Source organism: Botryllus schlosseri, chromosome 6, assembly GCF_051294905.1.
Source record: "Botryllus schlosseri isolate E-star chromosome 6, Bs_hap1, whole genome shotgun sequence".
Lineage (NCBI taxonomy): Eukaryota > Metazoa > Chordata > Ascidiacea > Stolidobranchia > Styelidae > Botryllus > Botryllus schlosseri.
In genome coordinates this window covers 5,386,892-5,406,103 of record NC_137241.1, presented here as the reverse complement: position 1 = coordinate 5,406,103, position 19,212 = coordinate 5,386,892, and the positions used below count along the sequence as shown (strand labels likewise).

The window sequence follows — 19,212 nt, the reverse complement described above, 5'->3', positions numbered from 1 at the left end:
TTCTTTAAAGTAGGCTACATCATATTATTTATATAGAAACTATAGAAAAACTTGGTATTTCGAAGCGAATTGTAGCTGCCTTTCTTGATAAACGCGGTCGTATTTTGGAAATCCGCGCAGTCGATTTGATATGAAGGAGTGCCGAAATTGCCTTTCCACCAAGGAGGTGGTGGCGATTCTGGCGAATGTACTATTAACGTTAGGGTTACCACATTTTGGAATCGGGAATTCAGGACACTTTTTCAAAATTTTCAGACTTGGAATACTGGAGTAAAATCCGGAAAAATGGTAAATTTTCCACGACATTATTGTGGCTGGTTGACTAAAAGAAAAAAAGGCCATCAATTTTGTTCGAACCACGAATCTCCTATTTAGCGTCATTTGGGCTCATTTTCACTCGAATCTATCCACTATCTTAGCTCTAAAAGTTGTAAAGGAGGACGAATTGCCAAAAAGGAGTACATTTAGGCCTCCTTGGAGGACATTTTGAAAACCTGAAAAGGTGGACAAGTCCTCCTAAAAGAGGACGTATGGTAATATGGTAACCCTAATTAACGTGTAACGCGCCTGACGACATCTGTCGGTATGATCTCAACATATACGGCATCGAAATTGAGAAACATATCTTTGATGAACATATAACGTTCAATCTAGTCATTTCTGGCTAGCGCAGCTCCTTGAAGATTTTCTGGAATAGCGGTTTATCACAGGAGAAAATGGATTTTTTCAAGCATTTTTTCCCAAAACGTCCACAAAACATCTCTAAATAGCAATATGTTTGCATCGGTAGGCTATTGGAAATTTGACAATTAAAATAAATTTGCACATTAGAATATATTTCATCTCAGACAGCCGTTCTGTTTATGTGAGCTCTGAAGTTTAGCAGTTATGAAACGAAACTGTCTATAGTGATTTCTCCAATTCGAAAAAAATACAAATCAGGGTATCGACCATTTTTCATATCTGGAGGCTTCGCAGACCCCCGGCTTAGAACTAGGGCTGGGCAAAATCGAGTACCTGAGTGATTCGATTCTGAATCACGTATTACGCTTCGAGTCGAGTCGAGTATTCGAGTATCACTTATTATGACGTCACAACTGGATGTACCATGTCAAAGTTCAAATATGTACCTTTTAGGCCACCAAAAGAAACACAATGCCTGCGATCCTTCACATTGAAGATACAGTTGCATTTTTTCGACAATACCGATTTCATTGCACTTGCTGACAATGTTGTGGGATGATCATGACTTCGGAAATGTGTTATCTCCAGTAACGTTCGTAGCTTTGTACTAGGTATCGTATGCTGCAACACGGCTAATCAAGGTTTCAAGGCTTCCTCAGTGAAAGAAAGGCATCAAAACTATAATTCTCGGTAGTAAATCTACTTTCAGTTGCGATGAGCGTATTATTTCAGTACTCGAAAAAATGGTATTTTATTACTCGACTCGAATCATTAAAACTAATACTCGATTCAGATTCGAGTACTCGAATCATTGTGCCCAGCCCTACTTAGAACCACTGCTATCAGGCAATGTCCACAAACATTCACATCCAATAATACCTATTTTTTCTATTTGCTCAAGTATATATAAAAGAACATGATAATAGGCATTATTTTCTGTTACTGCAAGTCGTTTCGACACCTTTTTTTTTATTAAAAATGGCGTTGACAACCAACTGAAATGTCATATTTAAGGGATGCCAATTAGAATTTCAACGCGTGTGGTTAGAGTAGCGGTACACACAATAAAACTCTTCATAAGTGATTCACGAAAAATGGCGATCTTGTGGTTAAACGTGGCTTCGGTGGGCGTTTTAACCCTTAAATCATAGTTTCTCGTTGTATTATTATCGTTCAGTAAAACAAAAATTTGACATTTAGTGTGAAAGTCAAGCATTGTTTAGCAATGAAGCGTCTGTAATAGAAAACCTGGGTTAAATTGATATAATGCTTGATTCGGCAATTAATGCCCTCTTCTAAAATTCTCGGTAAGATATCGCCATTTTATTTAAAGATAGCACGAAAGTTCAGATTTTACTGCTTAGTAACATACATCAGACAGCCGTGTGATTTTATCTCGTGAAAACAGTTATTGAATTCATGTATCGTGCACCGTTGCACATTCAAGCAGATGAGCCAAATATTTTGTTCTTTCCCCTATAGGTGGTGATGGCTAAAAATATACATGCTTTAAACAAGGACCCTGTTTACAAATCATTATTACGAAACTCGCATGTCATATCCAGGTCTTTTTGTAACCGCACTCGCAATAGAAGATCACAATCTATATATAAGATTATATTACTATAAAAAGAGCTTATATTTGACAAATTTTACCTTCATCAGAGTACGGAACCTGCTTGAATTATCCCCAGTGCTGCAACGCCTTGTTTCTCCCAAGGCCAGCGTATGTAGGCCTAATCCCTGTGTGCTCATGCTCATGCTCACACAGGCACAATTTCACTCGTGGGCCGACGAAGTAGACTTACGGCTCTCTTGCAAACAGATGTCTCATACAGCCGTGTACCAGTAACCAGCAGTCGGTGAAATACGACCCTGTCCCATCAGAGGTAGGGATTTTCACATTGGGACGCGATCTCGTTGAAAATGTTTTGCTCCCAGCAAATTTTATTTCCAGCGATAAAATCATCGTTGCAACATCATGAATTACAGAATGGAAGTTTAAAAACGAAATTATCCCAAGAGGAACGTTGGGTTCATATAGTATCATTTTCACAGTGCATTGTACCAAACGGAATGTACCACCGTACCGTTACTGCATTAACTAACATTTTCGAACGTTGGCCGCAGTTGCCAGACTCGTTACCAGAACGCAAATACATAGTATTTAAATTTTTTGAGGCAGTAGCGGTTTGCAGCTATATTGTTCCCGGCCACATAACATATATTCAAGCTGTATTCGTCCTTTTGCCCCAGTATTCAGGTCAATCGGCTGCTCCCGTAAATGCCGGTACATTACAAGCATGGTTATTGGTTATAGGCTAACTAGGCTCTTCACCTCCTTCAGGCCGAGTGCCGAAATCGGCTGAGCCACAGTATCAAGAATATGCTAACAAGGCTCCTCACCTGGATGTAGGAGCCTAGAGTCTAAACGGGCTGAGCCACAGTTTGCAGCGGAGGCTAACCAGGCTCCTCAGTCCTCACCTACTGCAGGAGCCTAAAGCCTGGATCAGACCTCAGTCTCAAGTGGAGCCTATGGGCAGGCTCCTCGCCTGCTTGCAGGAGCATAGAGCATAAATGGGCTGAGCCACAGTCTCGAGAATTGGAATTAAGTTTTAAAATATCTTCTCCAGCTCACGCATATGACCAATTCGACCATATGGTCGACATACTACAGGCAGCGCCACCAGCCAACCCCAGGGTATTCGCGATTCAGCTATTCGGCAAGCAGGGAATTATGGCGGCCAGCCGCTGCTGCTTGATCCAACATGCTCCAGAGCAGTCTTGAACAGTCAAGTCTCTCGCAACAGCATATCCCGCGTCAGCGACAGTTCGAGGTCGCCGTTGCCGACTTCCTTCCCGTCCTGCTGACGCATCTCTGGTATGACGCTCGTCAGCAAACCGTTCGTCTTGTCCCTATTACCAATCATGTTCACCGACACGTAGTTGCCGTTGGTCTTAGAGTGGCAGACGGAATCTTCCTTGCTGTCCGTCTCAGAATCGGTGGACTTGTGCGATTGCCGACGGGTGGAATCGCCCAGAAGCGGCATCTCGCTGGCGGTACCAGAATTGCGGGAGTACATGATCGTGACTTGAGTTGAGTTATTGGTGCTTCCGATGGTGGACGATTTGCGGAACGTGGACCCGCCGCGAGGGAGGCGCTGGTGATTGCGCCATTGGTTCCAGGCGCGACTCACCTCGGCACGGACCTCGTTGTTGAGAAAGCAGTAGAGGATCGCGATCATTGCTCCCTGAAAAATTAACTTCGACTTTATCCCACCATTCTGTTAGACGGCTTGCTGGTTATGGCGGCATATATCCTGCTCACTTTTCTACAGTGACGAAGTACTTGTACTTTTTCGAAGTGCTTAAGTAGGTTCTGGGTATTTGTGCTACTTACTCAAGTGGTTATGACGCTAGATTAATTCCATTTCTGTTCAAGTTTTTCGGCAATCGCATACTTTTTTCACTTTGGATTTCGTGAAATAGAAATTAGTTTTGGGATGTGCTTGGATCGATTTTATGAGTGAAATTGTCATAACAACCTGGAGAGTACTCAAGTAGAAGTAGAAGTAGCTATTTCCAAGACATGTAAAGACTACTTCAAGAACGTATAAAATAAAGTCCTCAAGTACTCAGATATTAATAATAATAACTAAAAGAATATAAATTAGGATATCCCTAGGATGATTTGTTTTACCTGAAAAAAGGAAGATTTTGACCTAAAAATCAATATTTTGACAAGTTTTTACCTTAAAAAACGTAATTTTGACCAAATTTTGACCAACGTATGAAAATTAGGTGTTTTCCCACATAATGTAAGAATTGTACTATATTATCTCCATTTCTGGTTGGAACTGTCTGTCCTTACGAATCAGTTTGACCTGAAAAAACTTTTTTGACTCAAAAACTGACAAATTTTTACATGAAAAAACTTTATTTTAACGAAATCCGGCCCTATGAAGAATTCCGGTAGTTACATCACATATTATGATAGAAAGATTTAACATTTGTTGTAGTACAACGAAAGATACTTTCCTACATTCTCAGGTAGAAAGTGTCTCTCCTTACTAAGTAGCTTGCCAAGAATGGAGAAAGAACGTTCAACAGTAGCAGTTGTTGGCTGACAACACCGAAGTTGTGCGTACACTGCAGGTGACACACCGTGTTGCTTCATTCTGACAATGGTGTCTAGCTGTCTACTGTCTACATCACAATTTTTCATCATGCACTTTTTGATATAAGAGCCATGCAATGCCCACGCAGTCTTACTTCAGTTAGGATATTGCGGCACGCTGAGCAGAACACCATGTCAACCTATTTGTTTCATTTGAATGTTTATGATCCACAATAAGCAGACAATGGACCGTCTACAACGGTAGGCCTATAAAGTAGGTTACAAGCTGTAAAATGTCAAATGAATAGTTCACCGACAGTACAAAATCTATGATACAAACGAAATGCAGGTTGCAAAAGAATTTTGACTTTGTGAACAATTTTGACATTTTTTGACCTAACGCTACAATTTTGACTAAATTTTGACTCTTTTTGAAATGTCAAAAATTCGTCCTAGTTATCACACATTTTGCAAATTTGAAGGTTTCGCTGACCCCCTTAAATTGCTTCGTGGACCCCCGGCTGAGAACCACTGCACTAAGGAATCAATATTGGGGCGGGCGAGACACGTTACTACAGCTGAAAGAATGTCTTTTCCTAAAGCTTGATCTCGTGGGAAAACCCTAAGCCGTTTTCTAAGCGACTTGGTCTTGGCAGTGTATGGGTCATTGAACGTCAAGGCGATATGCCCATTCATATCGGCTGATTCTTCCTCGATGGCGTGTTGTTGGCAGCGTCAAAACCGTTTCAGCTAGAGAGGAATATTGATGCTGGGTACAGGCGAATAGCTTATTTTGAAACAACAACAACATTTTGAAACTGAAATAAATTCCAGCATTTCTAAATGCTTTACTTCTCGTTCTTCCGGCATCTCGAATCAGAGCACCGGCTGTAAAATATGACATCGCGGGTCGCGTGCTGGTGACCCCAGGTATAAAGCATGTTTTAACAAAGTGTTTTAAAACGCCGTTCGTTTTAAATGCAACCCTAGCCCTATGGTGACAGCAGTTTAGCTGATGACTGCTAATCACTTTGTTCCACAGTTCCACCAGCCGATACAAATATTCTAATCATTATTTCGGATACTAACCTGAATTGAACTGAAAAACAACTCGAAGGCCAGTTTTAGATGCAAACCGGGGTCGGAACCGGTCGCCATTTCGTCCAGCAAGAACATGAAAATTATGTAGTGTATTCCGAGCAGAGGTATGAGAGCGAGGGTGGACTTGGCAAGTCGTAATTTCCTATCTGTCCTCGCCATATTGTTGGCTCTGAGTTTGGAGACAATCATTCTGACGATGTTGATGTACATGCAGAAATTCACCTGTAATTGTGCAAATTCCACCAATTATAGCATGCCCTTCAACCAAATGAATATTTAAAGATATACTAACAAGAATCGAAATCATGATTGGAGCTCGTATCGTCCACCAAATATTCATATCCATATTCATATCCCAGCATCCCTTGTTCTCAAAGTTCATTCGTAGCACGACCCACACCAGAATAGATATCCATGGCGCTCCTATTCGATCATAAAAGGTTGTTCGATAGTTGCAAACGTATGGCTATAAGTGAAGTACTCACCCCACCCGAAAACCATGAAACCTGCGAAGTATTTGTTCTCGGACATCACGAAAACCAGCAACATTTGCAAGTACAATCCCTCAGCTAACAGCCAGAAATAATTGGCAGTGACGGCGTAGTGCATCAAGGTGATGACAAGTCTGCATCTCGTCTGCGGAATAATTACAGTGCTGGCGTGTTTTGAATGGAAAATGCTCGTTCTATGCTTACAGAGTAATGTTATGAACTTATGATACTCGTTCACTTCACGCTAATTTATGTTTCTCTCGAATTTTGATCTCGTCGAATATCTCATGCCAGTGACATTTGCATTATCAGCCGAAAATTTACGAATTGATTCCTTACGCTAATCTGTATTTACCTATTCTGGTCTAGACACGAAATTAGTGACGTCGTGTGCACGGAAAGCGCATAATTGTTAATCCCTGGGCATGAAGTGTAGATATGGCGGTAAAGATGTAAGAATTACATTTTTCTCGTGCCCCGGAGTACGCCAATTCTTTAAAATGGCGACAGCACACGACACAGCTGTTATTCCTGAGGAGCGACCAAACCTGTACCAACTACAAATCTAGTTGGCGGTTAACTAGCTAGTGTTTTTAGTAGTTCAAGTTCTAGTTCTATATAGTTGCGGATTTTGATGAGTGAGTAGTTCTAGTTCTAGTGATGGTTGCGCATTTAAGAACAATTTAGTTTCCAAACAACTAGAAAACACGTGTCCTCATCTGGCGTGAATCGTGATGCCCGGTGTTTTGTTGTGTGATGTTCTTGCAGACAGTGCTTGCTCAGAGTCGTCACTATACTAACAGTGCATGGCGTAGCCAGGGGTGGGTTTTGGGCGTCGAAACACCTCTCATTTGGAGCCAATCCGATCTGATTCCGATAAAAGAAAGATTAATGAGTAGATTCGGAATTTAGTTAGTTGTGTTTGAGTTAGTTAATTTCAGATTTTTAAAGTTTTTAACTTCTAGTTCTAGTTGCGCATTTTGAAAATCCAGTAGTCTGCAGAAGTCTGTCGGCGACACATCAGCACTGAGCAATATAAGCAAATTCGATACCCGTCGGACACCCCAACTCAGAATTCAATAAACAGTTTTCTCCTTACCAGAACCCATCCTGTGGTATCGTCGTCATCACAATACTGACGTAGAGTGTCCATATTAAGGTCTGGTCCAGTCAGCACCCCGTCAATATTGTAGTGCGAGTCCAGTACGCTGTCTTTCACCAGAATGACGGTGTAGCGCAGTATGAACGAAACCATCAGGTTCATATGGATGTAGTTTCGTGTGCAATGTAGCTTCCTAAACGGAAAACGAATTTATTGCAGTTTTCATGTGATTTTCTATGCAATCCTATAGTATGCCGGACAGGGTCCAAGGAATGTTTTCTATAAGCTGCGCACGTGCGCAATTGCGCAGTGCTGACATGGTCTCTGCGCACAGAAAATGTAAGCTGCGCAAAACAAAGCTGAAGTGATGACCTTTTTTTACGTCGTTATAGGCACTGTTGTCTGGGGGCCGCGTAGTGAGTTGATGAGTGCACGCAGACTCGTGAAAAATTTGAGGGAACATTGGGTCCAACCATTAAAACCTGGATACCGACCAAACTATTGTATACATAAGTAACAAAGTGACAAATAACGACTTCTGCAGCCTCACCGCTAAATGGCGACACGCTTCTAGCAATGGAATTGACGTCATATGGCTTCTAATACATTGTTCCTGTAATGACGAAATAGCACATCCTATTCGATGCAGCAATGGCGAGTCAGTTCAGTAGGTCTGACTGTAGAGACTGTACACCAGGGGTGTCAAACTCAACTGACGTCGCGGGCCGGATTCATAACTTCAGATCGCTAGCGGGTCGCACCAGTCAAATGATTCCAAAATATTACCTCAAAACCCATGCCCTTGGTTTTCATTATTACATTATCAAGCCTATATTCACGATAGTATATTACAGTGGTGGGGAACCTATAGCTCGCGAGCCATATATATGGCTCTTTTGCGTATAAGATATGGCTCTTCGCCAAATGTTTATTTTTGTACTGATTTGATCAATATTGCCACGACTTGTTAGTAAATTTTCATCACGACCAGAACAATTATTGTCGTGGCAGTATAAACATGTCTTTGAGAGGTAAAGGCAATGTCGTCTTCAGGTATACGGTCTCGACCTCTTTTCAAAATCCTCAAATTTACGTTATTGTCGCGCCGGCGACCAATATCACTCGCGAAATCGATGTAGCCCACCCCGCTATATACCCGACTGGAAATCTTGGATTGCGCGATACGTGAATTGATCAAAGAGAATAGCAGACTTGGCGACACCAATTGACCAATATGACAACGAGTTTTAAAACACACGTTGTCTTCCTGATCTACTGCGCGAAATGAACTGCCGTTACAAACGTTACAAACTCGAATTACAAACAACGCCATATCTATCCACGTTCTTGATTTGCAAGTATAGCTCTACCGGCGATAAAATAGGCGTGTTGCGCAACGTTATATGTTGCCGCCGGATACTTTGTGAATTGAGAAGTAGATCAGTATTTAGATTTTCGGAATCAGTGCGACAGTTACATTGGAATAATATAAGTTATAATAAATTCTACGCTATTTACGATGAATTGCGTTATCAATGGTGAGGTCTGGCCCGTCTGTGCCCCACCTCTCGTTTCGTGATTTAATTTGGAACAATAAAATGCAAATTTTGTGAATTTGGGAGAAAAATGTTCAAAATATAGTCATTCATGAACATCAATAGAAAATACTAGGGATGGTGTGAACGTGAGGTTCACGTTCGCGTTCTGTGTGTGAACCTCGGAAATCTGGAAGTTCGCGTTCACAACAGAACCTTGGTAGGTTCTGCACTGTGAACCTTTTTCATATATTACAATTTTCACTTCATTATGACATTTGGTTCGAATTTATTGCATTTTAACTGCGGGTCACTCTATATATAGAAAAATCAACACAAAACGAGTATGCACCTTGACAATCCTGAAAAAAATTACTTGCCCCGTTACAAAAGTTTGCTCGAAACATCCAGCTTTCCGTTTGTGAATATTTAGTGACTCTCTGCTGTGAACTTAACCCGCAATCACACAACATCACGAGCAAACTACACTACATGTAGTCAGCGAATGATGCTTATTCAACCAATCAATGAGATTGATATCGTTTTTTGATGTAACAAACCTAGCAGGCGTACGAGGTCAATCTTGACTTCATATGTTAACTGTATCATTAAAACCAAATCCGCGCGATTGAGGTATTGGCTACAGCTGTATAACTTGTGGGGTAGCCTAATATCGGTAGCAAGTATAGAAACCTGTTTTACACTCTGCTCAATATCAATGCAGCAACACTCAGACGCCGAATACATTGTCCGGTATGGCCAAGACCGTTAAGGCGTAAGCTTATATTCCCTGGATAAGTCCTCGTCGAAATTGTTGGCAAAGCGACGGATGATATTGATTTTATGGGAGTATTGTATCATCTGATTGCCTATAGGTTGATACATTTAGCAACCTAAAACACCAATATGTACTTCAGCATTGTGGCATTATGTGGCCCGAGTCTACGCTGGGTATCGTGCACATTAATATAGGCTATCACTTCATTGAAAGACAGGGTTGGAATTAGCAATGTGACATCACGTGACGTCACGAGGTTCACGTTCGCGTTCACACAGAACCTTTCAAAAATGTTCGCGTTCACACGAACCTGAACCTTTCAGAGGTTCACACCATCCCTAGAAAATACCAATACTAATTGAAGGTTTCAAAATTTTCGCTAACAGCTTAGAGTGGGTAGGCCTATATAGATTGCTGCAGTGACTATGTTTGGCTTCACCTACGCAAGTGATCATATGGGTTCTCGCATTTAAAGGGAACATCACGACGAACCTACGTTCTCGTAACCTATGTATGTGGGAGCAGGTCTTGCGGGAGTCGGGTTGAATGAAACCTTCATTTATACAACCCAATAATATTTCCAGTAAAAACCTTTTAAATAACCGGTTTCTGGTTCAGTATCATATCTTTTGTGACTTGCAAAAAGTGTCCCCTTGTTATTCGGATCTCAAAATATCGTAAGCTTAATGTCAGCGATTAGCTTCTAATGATGACTAGAAACCACAACACCGCTGTCGTGGGGTTATAACGTGGCCTATGAACATACTCGACATTAGCTGGTCTTGCGAAGTTGCGAAGTATTTCTTACTACAAATCTCACATTTGTTAGAAATGCGCTGGATAATACACGCAATTTTCAATATACTCAGAATTGCTTCGCCGGCCGGATGAAATCACCTGGCGGGCCGGATGCGGGCCGTGTGTTTGACACCCCTGCTGTACAGTGTACAGTAGGGTTGTTAAAAATTTTTTTTTTTCAAAATCCCACTCGCTTGATGATAAAATTGTCAGTTTGCCTAAATAAACGCCACACACTAAATTTGGGTCAATTCCGACCAGTACAGGCCGTGCAATCTTAAAGTGAAATTTCGACCATTTTTGGATTTATAGTATTTACGGTGGCAAATTTCGACAGTTCGATATGAACAAACATCGTGTTCCAGGCATGACTGAAGGGAAAGTGATTCTTTTTTCTCATGTTTACATCTTGATACTGGCCTGTGATAGCGCTGAGATAATGAAATTGCTAATTAATGAAAAATTAATATGACACTGATTTGCTGGAAATGAGTCAACGAAATTGAAATAGTCTCATTTAAATCATGGTGTACAGTACAGTCTCTGTAGTCTCGCCATGAGGCACGCCTGTGTACAGTATACTGTATGTTCCAGAGAAGAAGAAAAATGTTGAATTGTAAATTTTATCTGCGTCCTTAGGTCTATAACCGAAAAAAAATGATATTCTATCGAGATATTGCGTTCAGATTGTATTAAAGTGTGTTTTACTTGAAAAATGACAGCAACATGAGAGCAAGAACGAGACAGATCAACGACACCGTGTAGCCGACCGTGTACATTATTCGCAGATTTTCCAGAAGACCCTGAAAAAATGAGAACCAGTGACGAAACATGTATGGTTCGCCGACACTACTAATACAAAACGTACGTCTATCTGATCCGATTCACTGATGTTTTCGCTTTGGAGGCAGTCTTCTACTGCCGCCCACTCAATCTTATCCCCTGTTATTGGATCAAAGGACGCAAACCAAGTCCCATTCTCCGTGCAAAACTTGATGGCGGAAATGGTCTCTGTTAAAAAGGTTACGGATTAAAGACCTGACAAAAAGCACGAAGCAGTTGATTTCTGTTCGTCGGCATGGTGACAAGAATATATAATTTAAGTTACTAGCTGTATAGGCGTGTATGGGTGTATGTCAGGGTTGTAACCTAGTCACAAGGTTCCGAGTCACAAGTCAATCTCACTTTTATAGTTTTAACTGGAGTCAATTCGAGTCATTTTTATTCACCACCGAGTAATTACTCCGAGTCCGAGTCCAAGTCATTGTGTTTACTATTCAGTTTTGAGTTCAATCCGATTCAACCCACTTTTTCAACTCTACCTGAGGGATATAGAATGGCTTGCATTCATAATATCGTAATTTTCCTCGGTCCCAACAGTTTCTGGCCCTATTTTCCAAGTATCAGGACTGAAAGACGAAATACCAACAATGTGGAAACTTTACTATCCTTCGAAGTTACAATGAAATGTCTGTCTTTGCTGTCCTAGTTTCGAGTCATTACAACCCTGGTGTATGTACTGTACAGTGTACACCGCCGTGTTAATTGTGCAATTGATCTAAATCTCGAATTCGTTACATGCAGATGATATGTGAACTCCTGTCTTTGCTAGACATCACGCACATGGTGCAAAAGACGGAATCGGCCATAAGCGCCACTTTTCAGATAATATTAATAATAAGCTTGTATGACCTCTGCTAATCATGGCGGTCATTAATTAGACCTCGTGATTTCTATCTGCCGTGGTGGTCAGAAACGAAATACACCTAGGTTTACGATTTCAAATTTCAGAGTAGCCCTCTTCAACTTTCACTATTTGTGTCGTTGTTGTTGATTATGTATGGCGATTACTTCACAGCGTAAGTGGTTTTGTTCGCAATATCCAGATTGTCTTGTGCAATGCATCTACGACATGCGTATAATTGTATGGGTGTGGGGCAACAATATAAACGTATGGTTTCGTTACGAGGACAAATACCACTACGTGTGGAAACATCTGCGCTTCAGCCATCAAGTTCATCAGAGTGGATGTTCAGTTCAGGTCAGGTGTTCAATTCATGAGGACTCTTGTGTTTGTAATTGTGGCAGGTCAATTAACAATGTCTGACGCTCTCTTCTTGCAGACACGTTGATCAATTTGGTGAATCTGTTAGTCCCAATTTAAATAGGTGAGCTTGTATTAGGCCTAACTATTTATCATATTATATGTGTTTCAGACTTCTATTTGGCTTGACTCGAAAATCACTATACTTCCGCTTGTAATAGAGTAGAACAAGGCTTCCACCCAACCTCTATTTCAGCGGGCTCAATAAGTATTTTGACCAATGACCATCTCTGAAAGTATATGTTCTGTTACTTCATCATCTGTTCTAACCTTACATGACTGAATTACGGCCCGATATTCTAGCGCGTTTGTTCAGTATCCCGCTCATTTAACTCTTGCAGTTTGTGTGTGGTTTTGTTGATTAGTTTATAATAACCGGCGGAGCATAAGGGTGTCCAAATGGTATATGGTGAAAGGTGCTGTTATGAGGAAAAAAATCAAAACAACGCAGGTACACAAGGTTCGATAAAAATGTGTCTTACAGCTAACAGCGGTGCCGTCATATATGATGCTTGAAAGAATGATTTATCCGCGCGCTTGCACGTAATGAAGATTAATGTTCTTACAAGCTGCCTCGAAGAATTCTGTATATATTTCATAGCAAAACTTCCAGCGCTCGGCTCTAGTATAGCATACATGCTTATTGCAATAAAACACCTCACATTGACGTTATTTCTAAAAGACACGCATGTCCAACTCATTTTACAGTTTCTGTTCTTTTCATTCGCTAAGACACTCGAAGATATATAAACAGTAAGGGCTGTTAAAAAAAACTTTCCCTTCAGATTTCACTGGCTACTTGATAAAATTGTTAGGTTGGTTAAAAAAAAGACTGCACACCAACTTTGGCTCAATTCCAACCAGTAGGAGTGAGATTCTTGCAGTAGAAAGTTTTGAATTATCATTGAAAAATAAAAAATAAAAATTTTCAAAATTTTTCTGTCGACCCTATAAAATTATTAGGCTGTCAGTTGAGATGATGCACACCAAATTCGGCTCGATTCCAACCACTAGAAGCGAAGTTATTGCAGTAGAAAAATTTGGATTTGAATAAAATAGTATTTACGGTGACTCAATCTCTAATTATTTATTATAAAATCATGGAATTAGAAATTTTTCTACTGCAATAACTTCGCTTCCAGTGGTTGGAATTGAATCACATTGGGTATGCATCATCTCTACTGACAGCCTAGCATTTTTATGGGGTTGACAGAAAAATTTTGAAATTTAATTTTTTAATTTTTAATGATAAATTCAAAACTTTCTACTGCAAGAATCTGGCTTCTACTGGTTGGAATTGAGTCTTAGTTATTGTGCAACGTTTTTTAACCAATCTAACAATGTTATTAAGTAGCCAGTGAAATCTGAAGGAAAAGCGTTTTTCTGAACAGCCCTAGAAACACAACAGCCGTATCGTCGCAATTGGCAAGCTCCATGCTTATGGTGCACTGTTTCACTCACCGTTCGCCCCTCCAAAAAAGTCGGGGCACGGGACTTCAATCGGTCTTCCTGCTGGAGTATGAGGCCAACATATATTATGCGTGAACGATCCAAGACAATGTGATCCTGAAGAGAGTAAAGCTCAGTTGACTGCAGATCGCCATCAGTCGGCGTGCCATTCTTACAACAGATATACAGAGAGAGGTATCGCGATTTTCCAATTAGGGCTAGATAATATAATCCTTTGGATAGGCCGCGGTGTTGTAGCGATTAAGGTATCACTTTAAATCCACCGATCACTGTTACTGCTGCACACACCGATTACGATTATTCGCGATCATAATTATACGGACATTGCTGAGGCCGCTTACTGTTTAGACCAGGGGCGCCGCATGCTGAAGTAGGAGGAAATTTGTGCGGTCGTGGACTGGACAAAGTAATACAATCAGTATGTGTTGGCGGCCGTGACTTCCGAATTTTGGAGAGATTTCAATTAATCTTGGAATCACGGGAGATTACTAAAATCGCCCGTAAAAGTGATTTTATACACTAAATTAGGAGTGCGCAAACTTTTTTGCTCGCAGGCCGCATTCAAAATCTTAATCCATTCTCGGGCCGAGCTACATAATTTTGGGATTGTAAACCAAAATTCAATATTGATATTTGTTCATACAGTGAGGATATGGAAATAATATATATGTTCATTAAAAACAATCCAACCATTGATTTGATGATATCGTACACGCGTCAGAAACATTGGCGAGATTTCATAAGCTGGTCAACTTCAATAACCAGTTTTTAAAACTAGAAAGAAAAGTCGTTTGTCCCGATTCTTAGAACAGGATGGAGAATTGAATCTGTGAGCAGTTATCTGTTTAGATTTGCTGATTCTACTTTTGTTTCAACTCCAGGACACACAATGCTGGCAGCGTTATAACCATGTTAGCTTTAAATACGCCCCCATTATAATGTATAGATTTTGTAAATATAAATACTTATGAACATACAGAGAACGAGTCTACCTAACACACGTACGAATCGGCTTTTCCAAGTACAGCACTCAAAGTAATATTCTTGCTGGAGCGGCCAATGTAAAATTACACTCGCGATCCAAAAGTCATTTCGGTTTTGAATTTCTGTGATGTTTAGCAGTTGAAACCGGGAGCTCGTGCTAAGGCACCAGCAATGAAATAAAAACATACATAAGAATATAACGTATAACTATCGTGGTGAAATATAACAAGAAAAAGTTGAATCGAGTCTTTGCAGTAATTAGATTTTTAGTACGCATTTTATCAATATTTTTAATACGTTTCTTGGGCTTTTCGTGGGCCGCACAAATCGGTGTGGCCCGCGGGCCGTAGTTTGCCCACCCCTGCACGAAACCATAATTTAGAATGGTAAGACCGAAGTTTGCTGAATATTTTAAAAATCTGAACAACCCCAATGAGCACATACACGAATGTGTTTCGTAACATTTCTCGATACGACATTAACAAGCCGAAAAATCTTTTATGAATCAAAGATGCCCATAGATGTATTGTCAATAACGAAAGTCTTTCCCGCTTTGATACTCATTCCACTATTTACATCAGGTATTAGCCTCAAATGAATTCGAGGTGGTCAAATAAAGGTAGAAGTAAGGTCGCAAATTTCTACCCAAGTACAAGTAGAAGTAGCGATTTTCGAGTAAGTATTGTAGGTCTAGTTTTGCCTTTAAAATATACAGTGAAGTAAAAGTAGTATACATCATATCCCATTGAGAAAGCAGTGGGCAATTAGGCAAAACCTACATGGATTCTACAAAAAAGGTAAAGTAGCCTATCTCGCTACTGTCCACCTTTGCTCACAATTTCATTATATATTTAAAGGAGTCTTGCTACGTTCCGGGGATAAAATCGATATTGTTTTGATGAACGCACTGCGGGCCGTGTAAATGCAAAGCGCACCGCACGCCATACCTTCAGTGATGTTTGTTTTGTTGAGAGACTCCCTCAAATCGTTATCGCAACGGTCTTTGTAATGAAAGTACTTGCAGACTGTCTTTGACAATTCAGACGGGCTAATCTGTAAAGAAAACGTTAAATCATGGAATGTGTGCAGCATTCCCCAACTATAGCCCGGCCTATATCACTCGGAACCATCGCTTGCTGTCTTTCTGTTGAGGCAAACTCTCATAGTTGCCATGTCAATTTTTTGGACTTGGCAAGAGAATTGCTGCCTGTCCCAAATTCGATCTGGGCACATTCTTACGACATCGCCGCCACAGTAAAATTACATTATTTATTATTTTAACGTCATGGTCTGCTATAGGTCACACGTATAGTTATTATTATCAAAATTAACGGGTGAAAATTTAGCTGCTCAGTATTTTTGGGTGGGTGGTGCTCCAGTCGCCTATGAGCCTAAAAATCCCACTGATTACCGAGTTTGCAGAACAGCATTACCGCATGGGACGACCGATTAACGGAGTTCCAATCGTCGCCTCGGATAGGAGGCAGACATATTGTGTCGCAAGACAAGATTAACAAGGATACTATAAAATGATATATAGAAGTCACAAAAACATTGAAACACGTTGAATTGCTGCTTCATTAAATATTTTCCAACAAATTCCCATACCTTATTGATTCTTATTGCAAACTTTGTTCGACGTACTCGGTAACATATGTGACATTTTACATGCGAGGATCTGTCGCAATTTTTCTGACGCAGGTTCGTTTTTCTGTCTGTTTTTTGCACCTTTTGCTTACCAAGGAAATGTAAAACATGCACTCAAACGTAAAAATTATACTTTCGTATTATTTGCCGGCAAAATGTCCTCTTTATGATTGCTCAAAATACGGTAGGCCTATAATAGAGAATTTATTCTATACTAATATAATTTATTCATGAGACCATTAGAATGGAGTCGCTACAGTTTTCAGTTTTCATTAATTTCACCTTGGCAGTTTAATAGAAATTTGTGCGACGCACTTTGCGTTCGCCATACGAATGTACGTACGCAATAATTTGTGTTCGGCTGTTCGGACCAGTCAGGACCGTATTATGTACGTACGAATTTCACATCTGTCTTCAGTAATGATGGTATACTGAAACTTTAACTAAAAAATATTTCAGCAACGCGCCTTTTTGAATAGTCCAAAAATACGCCGGCGGTTTCTTGGGATTTAGTGATATCGATCTGAGAGCTTAACTTGAACCTCATCAACCTACCGGCGTTGTTTAGACGATGAAAATTTCCAGTGCGCGTACAAGACACGAATGAACCACAATTTATCACTTCATGTTTGGGCGTTTTTTGTGTCACTGCCGCTGGGCACTTAGCAAGCTACACGCGGTGTTTCACGCAAGGCCCAAATTGTTGTAGCTTAAATGATACTATCTCACAGAATGCAATCATTGTGTGCAGCTGTGCAGCACATAACGACGTCCACTGACGATGTGCGCCTGTCATTCGCTTTATTAAGTATGCAGAATCACAGAACCATCTCAGGTCACAAAATACAAAGATAGCCAGCGCGATCGAATCGACAAGACAAGATGGAGCATGGCCTCCAATCCAATTTTCGCGTGACTGTATCGATCTCCCGGCATTTACGGTATAATTTGTTTATCGAATGCGGAAACTTTTGATTCCAACCTCGCCATCCCAGATAGCGAAATACCTTCGGAAAGTCACGTTGAGTGGGCGTGACTGAACCATGAGAATGACTAAGTGTCCACAAACCTCAACTCACATTGAGAAGTATAGGAACCATAGAGTAGGCTACTTAATTGCAAAAAGTCAACATCCTACTACTAACAACCTATGTAAATCTGTAAGGTCACAGGCACAGTCAACATACAGTCGACTCTGTTTAATTCGGACACTTTGGATCCGTTCGTTTTGGGCCAAAATAAGCGGAAAATCAATTGTTCGTTTCAAGGTCATGCGTAAAGGCGTACAACGCATAAAATATACTGAACTGTTGCGTAATAAATGAATGGCAACTGCGCTATACTGCAGTAATTGGCACTGGTCGCATAAACGCACAAGAGTTATACCTTCAGTTTAGTTGCATTGGGCAGTATTTCGACATCAAACGATTCAACAAGCACCGAGTACTGTATTACTGTGCAGCACACATGTTAGAGCTAAAATAGTACAGCAATGCTTCAAATACGGGACTAAGCCACGCGACAAAGACTGAAACGGTATTTTCACGTGATAATAGTATAGGCTATACACCACAAAACAGGAGAATTAACGGGCGATATCTACGTGCAATTTTCACATTCCGCTCCTGAGGGTTTTGGCCACATAATACCGTTCCGGGTTATTCGGTGACAGAATCAAGCCGATTCGACTATATTTGGAACATGCAGCGTGACGAAACCACTGCGTCTATGACGTACGACTTGTGTGGTTGGCACTGTCCGTGGAAACGGCACTATCCATTTGAGAAACTTAAAATAGTCATCGGTAACCATAGCTAAATCAAACACGATATTTCTCGATACCGTTGGCAGAGACGTGAGATAGAGTGCAGACTTGGACAGCTAGATAATTCTAGATGGCTAATTAAACTGATTAGAGCGAAATGCTGACAATCTAATTCTAATCTCATTTGTAAAATCTTTCTTTGCTCTAATTATAATGCTGATCTAATTTGTGAAATAGTTCTATGCTCTAATTTTACTTCAAATCTTATTTGTGGTGTTTCTGTAAATGCTACAGAAAAACTGTGTAGTGCGAGCCGAGAATAGCTTGCTGTACAGTCTACATACATTTGCTCTTCTCATGCTCATATAAAGATGAACTATGATTTGATATTTGAACCAGACTCAATGTCCAAGTTTTCACGAATTCGGTGATTCTAATTCTAATCTGATTTGAAAAAAATGCGTATCTATAATTCTAATTTTATTCTAATTTGGAAATAACTATGCAGTTATAATTCTAATTCTGTTCTAATTTGAAAACAATAGCTGTAATTCTGATTCTAATCTAATTTGAAAAATCTGAAAATTTTCCTATTGTTCAAGTCTGGTAGAGTGCTCTGTTTGATCAAAAACCTTT

The 19,212-nt window shown here is 40.4% G+C and overlaps 1 protein-coding gene across 3 annotated transcripts in view; it reads right to left on the bottom strand.

The window, feature by feature from the left end:
* Nucleotides 1-2,601: 2,601 nt before the first annotated feature.
* Nucleotides 2,602-19,212, bottom strand: part of LOC145440517 (glucagon-like peptide 1 receptor) — a 35,628-nt gene continuing 19,017 nt past the window's right edge. For all 3 annotated transcript variants that reach the window (XM_080318143.1, XM_080318142.1, XM_080318144.1), the window contains 9 exons: nt 16,112-16,217; nt 14,172-14,276; nt 11,475-11,617; nt 11,315-11,409; nt 7,493-7,688; nt 6,388-6,538; nt 6,195-6,325; nt 5,891-6,124; nt 2,602-3,935 (listed from right to left, as the gene is read on the bottom strand). In XM_080318143.1, the coding sequence (XP_080174269.1) occupies nt 3,477-3,935; nt 5,891-6,124; nt 6,195-6,325; nt 6,388-6,538; nt 7,493-7,688; nt 11,315-11,409; nt 11,475-11,617; nt 14,172-14,276; nt 16,112-16,217 (1,620 nt within the window). In that variant the 3' untranslated portion in view covers nt 2,602-3,476. The remainder of the gene's footprint in view (nt 3,936-5,890; nt 6,125-6,194; nt 6,326-6,387; nt 6,539-7,492; nt 7,689-11,314; nt 11,410-11,474; nt 11,618-14,171; nt 14,277-16,111; nt 16,218-19,212) is intronic.